Source organism: Gymnoscopelus microlampas (genome assembly GCF_963454915.1).
Source record: "Gymnoscopelus microlampas genome assembly, chromosome: 20".
NCBI lineage: Eukaryota > Metazoa > Chordata > Actinopteri > Myctophiformes > Myctophidae > Gymnoscopelus > Gymnoscopelus microlampas.
Genome location: NC_139957.1, coordinates 24,361,507 through 24,369,673, shown reverse-complemented (window position 1 = coordinate 24,369,673; position 8,167 = coordinate 24,361,507). Strand labels below are relative to the sequence as shown.

The window sequence follows — 8,167 nt, the reverse complement described above, 5'->3', positions numbered from 1 at the left end:
TTAATTTGGGGGTCTTTAACATGAACATTTTTGAGAGCCACTGATCAGGAAAGCCAACATAAGGAAACGAGCCATAGTGCTTTCTTGGGTTTAATCCTTTCAGCATCCTTTTGTATTGAACTGACCTTTCTGTGCTTTTTTTGGGGGGCAAAATGTTAATAAAGTGTTCAATCAATAAATAAAAAACTATTTGCAAGCAACATTACGGAAAAAACAAGCCCAACGTCGCTTATAATGAGCAGACATGGCAGCAACACTGTCCCCATCCCCATGTGGCAGGAACGAACGTAAAAGCAACTTGTCAATGTTTCCAGTCGAACCTTTTAGAAAGGACGTACATGCTTGTTGTTGACGTGACGTAAAGAAGAGCCTTGGAAGAACTGTTGCCATGTCCGCTTATTATAAGCGACTTTGGGCTTCTTTTTCTGTAAAGTTGCTTGCGGGTTGCGTTTCTTTTTGGACTGGTTTCTAAAAGTGTACTGACTTATTTAGGCTTGCTTCCAAATGTTTTAATTATTATTTAAGCCAGTGGTTCTCAAATCTTTTCATGAAAATGTTTTGTGCCATGGAGCATTTGTGTTAGAATGTTTCAAAAAATATTTTTTTTAAATCCAAATATTTCACATTTTATTTTAAGATTTTTTGAAAATCTACAATCGGTCTACAGATCTACAACAGGTAGATCGTCTATTTTCAAATAGCCGATGCATAATAGGTTTAAAAGTGCTCATGAGGCCTAAGTTGCTTCTTTTGGGCTTGTTTTCCTACACTGGGCTGGTTGCTTATCTCTGTCACATAACCTGGCAACACTGCTTGGAAGCTATGCTTGAAAGACTAGCAATGAAGCTCTTCTCTGAAATGAAGTTTATTTTTATTGGATTAAATTGGGTCTAATGAGATTATTGGTCAACCGTGAAGTGTAAGTATTTTAATTTACACAAAACGAAAGGTAGCCGTATAAGTTTTAGGGTTAGCCGTGCTAACACATTAGCAAGTCTGACCTTTGTTATTTTTGACAACCACACACTTACCAACGTTTTTATAAAGCTGTTATAATGTTATTATACTGTGCATAATGTTTTTTAATGCGTTATATGAGCAATGTCGTGTAAATTGCTTATATTATTACTATATTACTATATTGTTACTGAATAACATTCTCAATCAGTACTTAAGCTAAATCTATGTTACAACACTTAACATTATTGTACTGCACTTATCTTGTGTTAATATTACGTTGTGTTTGCCTCATCTTAGGTGTAATATCACCAATTCATCATCAACTTGGAAGAAGTTGCGTCTGAGCTGATCCAAACATGCACAATTGTTCCATCTGTGCAAAATCGTTCCCCTCGCCATATAAGCTCCAGAGACACCATCGCATTCATTCTGGACAGAAACCCTTCACCTGCACAATATGTGGGAATGCGTTCAATCAACCTGAGCATTTAAAGTCTCATGCACAGAGAGTCCATCCTTCCAATCCTTCCACCGACAACCTGAATGATAGCCTACAGTATCTGCCATCAAGCCTCAATGAACAACGTACTCAGGAAAAGTACAGATATGATGGCGTTCCTGCCGCAGCGCCGTCCTCCTCGGTATCCTTCCCACCTGGACAGAAGAGGGAGATGTCACCACTGGACACGTGTTCACCTTCATCAGAGATGAAAGACCATTCCGAACCTAAGCTGCATGTCAATGATAGGTTAGGTATTCAGAACGATATCACAAATGGTGAATTGAAATTGGATTCTGTACCACAAGATAACGTTGATTCTGCAACTGTATATAATCCTGCATGCTTCACACACAATGGATTTACCTGCCAGGTCTGCCCAAAGTCCTTTAGTTCATTTCTCCAGCTTCAGATTCACTTGCCAGTTCATGATAAATCCTTTGACTGTGGGACAGGTGGAGAATCATTCTCAGGAAAGAGCTATTTAAACAGGCAGTCAAAATCACACAACCTAGGCTCTTGCGGAGGCAAAATGACTCTTAGACACCAATGTCCTACCTGTCTAAAAACATTCTGTTCACCATCCAAATTGAAACGGCATTTTCTCATTCATACTGGTCAGAAACCCTTTTCTTGTAGCCTGTGTGGGAAAGCTTTTAGACAGGAGACACACTTGAAATCCCACTTGAGTGTAGCACATAAAGAATTATTTCGCCAGATAGAGCCTAAACAGTTGTGTGATAGAAATGAAAGACACAAATCTAGTTTTCATAATGACTGCCTAACTGCTGATTTAGGACCCCGATCATCAGTTCTACAGCATCACTGCAGCCAAGACAATCCAGGGAATTCATCAGTAGAATTGGAGCTACAGTGCAAAATAAGCCTTAGTGCTCCACAAGACCTGGGCATTTCCAGAATCAAATCGGAGGCAACTTCTGAACCCCAAAAGTATGTAAATGACAAAAGCCAACAGCAGAATGGTGTTTGCTGTGAGACATTAAGTAAGCCGGTTGTATGTGAGCAGGGCTATTTGACACAGAAAGACCTGAAGCCCTTTCGTTGTGCTACATGCAGCAGATCATTTCGCCTGGAACTTAATTTAATTCGTCACCAAATCTGTCACAAGAGCCAAAAATGTCAAAGTCAAAGTTGTAATCCTGTAGAAGACACGTGGGCAACCACGTACGATCATACGAAAACGTATATGAATTCTGAACCGCAAATTTCTTCTCCTGAAGCCAACTATGCAAGTCCCGTTGACCTCAACATTATTGTTAAACCTGAGACATGGAGTGAAAATATTAGTAGTAATGAAGATCTTCAAGAAACTGTGTTGAGTGTATCACCAGACCAGAAGATCACGAGAGATCAATTCAAAACCCCACATCAGAGAATAAAGAACAGATTGCACCAGTGCTATGCATGCTCTAAAGGTTTTCCGTCTCTGTCAAAACTGCAACGGCACATGTTGACTCATACCGGACAAAGACCCTTTGATTGCCAGACATGTGGAAAGAGCTTCCGTCAGAAAACACACTTGAGGGTCCATTCCCGTACACACCTGTGGTCCAGATATCACAAACAACGATCGCTGTACATTAGCCGTCCTCCATCTCGTCTGCCTGGATGCAGTACAAGGCCATCAGCTGATGTCCAAGAAGTGTTTATTCAAAGTAACGATTTCAAAAAAGTCAATGCCAGACATAAATCAGTGTCAGACGTTGACTTATTGTCAGAAAATCGTCTCGGTCAGACCAGTTCTCTGTTAAGTGTGTCATCAGTCACTAGTAGAGAGACACATATTCTACCATCTACTACAAAGAAAAATGAGGCCCTGCACTCAAGTACGGTTACTAAAATGACTGTTAAGGACAGGCAGAATCTTAAACATTTACACAGTAGAAACCAAATCCAACACAAGTGTGTGCGGTGTTTCAAGTGCTTTCCTTCTCCTTCCAAACTACAAAGGCATGAGATGGTCCATACAGGCTTGAAACCATTCCAGTGTCTTGTGTGTGGTAAAATGTTTAGGCAGGCTGTGCATCTGAAAGGCCATGAAAGAACTCACTTTAACTGGAGACGCCCTAAGACAGTTCAGCAAGGGACAACCACTAACACAAAAGAAAGGAGTCAACAACTGCCCTACCCTAGAATCAGAATCTATGTTCCACCACAGAAAAAATATTTGAAAACGGTACGTTCAGGATATGCACAACACAATTCAGGCATTCAAGGTGAATGTGAGCAGAATCCTCCCAAGACCGAAGAGTCCATTACAAAATGTAAAAATACGATGACCAGGTTCAAACACAAAACATCTCGTGATAAGAGGAAATTACACATGTGCAGGATGTGCCGTAAGAACTTTGTTTCTCCATACAAGCTGTCCAGACACTTGCTCACTCACTATGGGATTAAACCATACAAATGCAGTTTGTGTGATAAAACCTTCAGACAGCTTATCCATTTGAAAGTTCATGAGCGCAGTCGTGTGCACAAAATGGCAATAGATCATATCCAAGAAAGGGTAACAGGGGCCAATCATCCCCAGGATGGATGCCTTGATAATGTCCATGCACCTGAAACGGTTATCACTGCTCAGCTTATTGGTTATGAAGGAGAGACCGTGGGAGAGCATCCTCAGTCATGGTATACCAGTGCTGGCCATTACGTTATCAATGACGATTTGTCCCCGGCTTCTGAAGGGCTGGCAGTGCCATCAGCAGATTTTCTAGAGCTGAATATGGAAACTGATTGTGAGCAAAGGGGAGAACAGACTATGCCGTTTGACGGGTCATCATTTGCCTCTGAACTTACCTCTGAAATACAGAGACTGGTCCAAAAGCAAGAGTTAGCAGGTTTAACTTCTTCACAGCAGGGAATGAGGGATGATATACACTGTAGTCTAGGAACAGAATTTCAAGCCACTGGGATTCCAGCTAACTTAGACAGTCATAAGGTGTTCAGTGAGGGACGTGGCAATGGTGTGGTTGGAAATCTGCTCCGGCTGGACTCGCCAGATGATTACTGGTGCAAGCCACTCGGCATGGTCCAGTGTGACAAATGTTCTGAGGGTTTTGAGACAGAGCAGGATGTTCAGCGTCATAAATGCAAAGCTGAAAGTCACAATAAAACAGCTCAGCCAGTCCCAAAATATTGTTGTGAGGTTTGCTTGAAGACTTTTGGGAGTCCCTGGAAACTTGAAAGACATTATGTTATCCACACAGGCCAGAGGCCCTTCAAGTGTAACATTTGTGGCAAAACATTCACACAAACAGCACATCTCAGAAGCCACCAACGGACGCATAAACGTCAGTGATAACGATGGTTCTATCTTTGGAATTATTCCTTCCATATTATGAAGCATGCTATTTAATGATTATGTACATTTTAAATGTTTAATAACGTGTATCAATTACACGACTGTTAAAAAAAATAACCTTTTTTTTGTGAGTTTGTTGAATTTTATTAACTGATATTTTATTTAATAAAGGAGCTTATTTAACTTGATTTTAAATGTCTTTTTGCATTGAGTTTGAATTCTTATAGTCCACAATTATAAACTTCATCTTTAGTTCGTTACGTTTTCACCCAAATAATGCAGTGTATGACAAAGAGATTTAAAATATTTAACAACTAGATATATTCATTTATACTCACAATTTCAATGGTGTAAAGCAGTGGTTCTCAACCAGTGGTCCAGGGACCACCAGTGGTCCTTGGAGGCCCTTCAAGTGTATATAAGTTCAGAGTGGTAAGCCCTTCAGAGGTAAGTTCAGAGTGGTTCCCCCAACTTCCCCGGCAAAAGGTGTTAATACATTTTCACCCCTTTATCCATATTGCATACGTTGGCTATTCAAAAATAGCAGATATACAAGCTGTATTGTATATCTGCTATTTTTTTACATTTTCGAAAAATCTTCAAAGTGTTTGAAGAATTTCGCTTTTGTTTTTACACAAATCTTCTCTTTTGGGCTGTCCCTGGCACAAAACATTTTCAGATGGGGGTCCGCGGCCAAATGGATATCAATTTAGGGGTCCTGGGCATGAAAAAGGCTGAAAACCACCAGTGTAAAGTAACTAAGTACATTTACTTAAGTACTGAACTTAAGTATAATTTTGAGGTATTGTTTTACTTTACTGGAGTATTTCCAATTTCCAATACTTTAACTTCTACTCCACCACATCTCAGAGGCAAATATTGTACTTTTACTCCACTACAATTATTTGAAAAATGTAGTTACTATTTACTTTGCAGGTATAAATTATTACTTCAGTAAAATATCTGAGTACTTCCACTACTGCACAATCTCCATCATTGATGATCACTGCGTAACCAAGTAGGAACTAAAGACATGCATGTGTGTTGTTGCTAGGGGAACATGCTTCCGCGACGTACGTATACAGGAAGTGAGTCGCACTCAAGGCGTTTTGAAGCTTGGTTCTCTACATGCGTAGCAGCAGCAAGAGTTATTTGAACTGATGCTGTAACAAAGAAACTTAAAGGTTTGTGGCGTCGTTGTATTAGATTTACCCCTTTGACTCTATTTTTACCTCCAAATGTGTTTGACTCATTGTATCATCCCTGGCTATTCTCTAAGAAGACTAGTGCTAGCACGCTAACATTAGCCAGTATAAACACACCAACGTCACATGGTGATGCTTGTTACATTGTAGTTAGATTATAATGTGTATATTGTTAGATTATAAAGTATATATTGTTGTTTGTTTATAATGTGTGTATATATTGTTAGATTATAATGTGTATATATTGTTTGTTTATAATGTATGTATATTGTTTCTCTACCAGTGGTGGACACTTAATTAACTTAAGTAAAAGTATCAATACTGCAATGTAAATACTCTGTTACAAGTAAAAGTCTGGAATTCCAAATTTACTTGAGTAAAAGTACAAAAGTATTGATATCTAAATGTACTCGTAGTACCAAAAGTAGAAAGTACTCATTATGCAGAATGTCCCATTTTCACAAGTTTTTAAATGTATAAAATAAAAACATCTTTTGAAAATGGCAGATCTACAAGCTCACAAAGTGACCCATTGTGAGCTTGTAGGTCGGCTATTCCGAAATGATATGTCTACAAAGTAATTACAGTTTTCAAATAATTGTAGTGTACTAAAAGTACAATATTTTCTTGTCGGGTGTAGTGGAGTAGAAGTAAAATTATTGGAAATTGGATTAAAGTAAAAATACCGTACTTGAGTAAATGTACTTTCCACCACTGCTCTCTATCCAACGTTAACCTAGTTGTTAGGAAATATAGCTACTGACCTTCATTATGGTGTTTCCTTCTTTTCTAGACAGTGAAATTTGTAGCTGTTTGTCATGGAGAAACAAACCCCTGCCAAAAAAGCTGCTGCGCCCTCTGTCTCTCAGATCAATGCAGAATATGTAACGCAGGTAAATGTTAAGTGTGACTGTGTGAACACAGTAGAACTGTGTCAGGTGTTGGAACAATAACTTTATTTCAAGATGATTTTATTTATATTCTTATTATGCCCAGCTCAGTGCCAGAATCTTGCTTATTTAAATGTGGGACTTTTTATCCTTCAACTGGTGAGGGACTGAGATAATGAGTGACTCCCCCTATCTGCAATCATTTTACTCACCGCATTATATTATATTAAGTTGCAATTGTGTTCAATAAGCCTAGATTGAGCACACTTATTACCTTGCTGAAGTGATAGCACTGTAATGTATGATAATGCATTTTGCTGGCTAGTTACAATTATACTATAATGCATCATCAGTAGTAGTGATACTGTTTACAGCACAGTGAACGTGTGGCAATTGATAATAATTGTGCATCATGTATCTCTAATGTATTTATTATCCTGTGTCTCTTTTGTCTCTTGTTTTAGTTGGCTAATAAATACTGGGCCCCCCATGCCAAGAATAAACTACCTTTTGACCCAAAGGTGAGTCTTTTGTATTGTTGAGCTACTAGACTTTATACATTATCTTTGCTAATGTAAACGATAAACATTAACACGAAATAGCCTACACATTCATTTAGAAATCAACGACCTCTTGGGCTTGGGAACCTTTTGCATGGCTTTGTAAATGCCTAATTTATACTACGTTGTACAATGGTGTCCTGTGCCACAAATAGCAGATCTACAATCTTAGATCTTAGTTTTCTTACTGTTGTATAAACTAAGTTTATCAGGCTTAACCTTAATAAACGCGGGGTGCAAGCATGTTGTACTCGCACACGCGCGCACACACACACACACACACACACACACACACACACACACGCAACTTATACACATGATCAGTGATGTATCCTAGGTTCACTGGGTGTTTCGGGGCTTGCATCATCAGACACCCTCGCCCAGGCGACCCAGCCACCTGAAAGAAGCTCTAGGGGGAAACAAAGAGTCTCATATCATCACATCTAGTTTAGTTATTGGCTTGAGAATTCAGATTCTGTGAATCAGAACAACCTAAAACTTGCCTCTTAGCTGGTTTTCTGGGTGATTCAGTTTTGCATTTGTTAGAATGAGTACTGTAAGTGTAAAAAATATCAGACCTAATTATGTTCTGGTTTTTAACAATGTCCTCCATATATGCCTTAAGGCAACATAAGTGTTTAAACATTGTTTCTAATCTTTTTAGGTGTTGGAAGATGTTTATGAAAAGGAGATTCTTAAGTCCAAGTAAGGGAATTTAACCTCTTTGA

General features: G+C 38.9%; 2 protein-coding genes across 4 annotated transcripts in view; both read left to right on the top strand.

Moving 5' to 3' along the window:
- The first annotated feature begins 810 nt into the window (after positions 1-810).
- On the top strand, positions 811-4,866 carry LOC311035849 (uncharacterized protein). The gene is made up of 2 exons (XM_084044311.1): positions 811-917; positions 1,258-4,866. The coding sequence occupies exon 2, from the start codon at positions 1,317-1,319 to the stop codon at positions 4,779-4,781; it is 3,465 nt and encodes a 1,154-aa protein (XP_083900437.1). The 5' UTR covers positions 811-917; positions 1,258-1,316; the 3' UTR covers positions 4,782-4,866.
- A 1,000-nt stretch (positions 4,867-5,866) lies between these two features.
- Positions 5,867-8,167, top strand: part of aqr (aquarius intron-binding spliceosomal factor) — a 79,265-nt gene continuing 76,964 nt past the window's right edge. For 2 of the 3 annotated variants that reach the window (XM_084044339.1, XM_084044337.1), the window contains exons 1-4: positions 5,868-5,968; positions 6,783-6,882; positions 7,344-7,400; positions 8,104-8,144. In XM_084044339.1, coding sequence (XP_083900465.1) covers positions 6,808-6,882; positions 7,344-7,400; positions 8,104-8,144 — 173 coding nt within the window. In that variant the 5' untranslated portion in view covers positions 5,868-5,968; positions 6,783-6,807. Of the gene's footprint in view, positions 5,969-6,782; positions 6,883-7,343; positions 7,401-8,103; positions 8,145-8,167 lie in introns of all 3 variants that reach the window. The other variant, XM_084044338.1, reaches the window with a different exon arrangement.

What these genes read in the sequence shown, in the direction of transcription:
- LOC311035849 (XM_084044311.1), top strand. Translation starts at nt 1,317, where the DNA reads ATGCACAATTGTTCCATCTGTGCAAAATCGTTCCCCTCGCCATATAAG.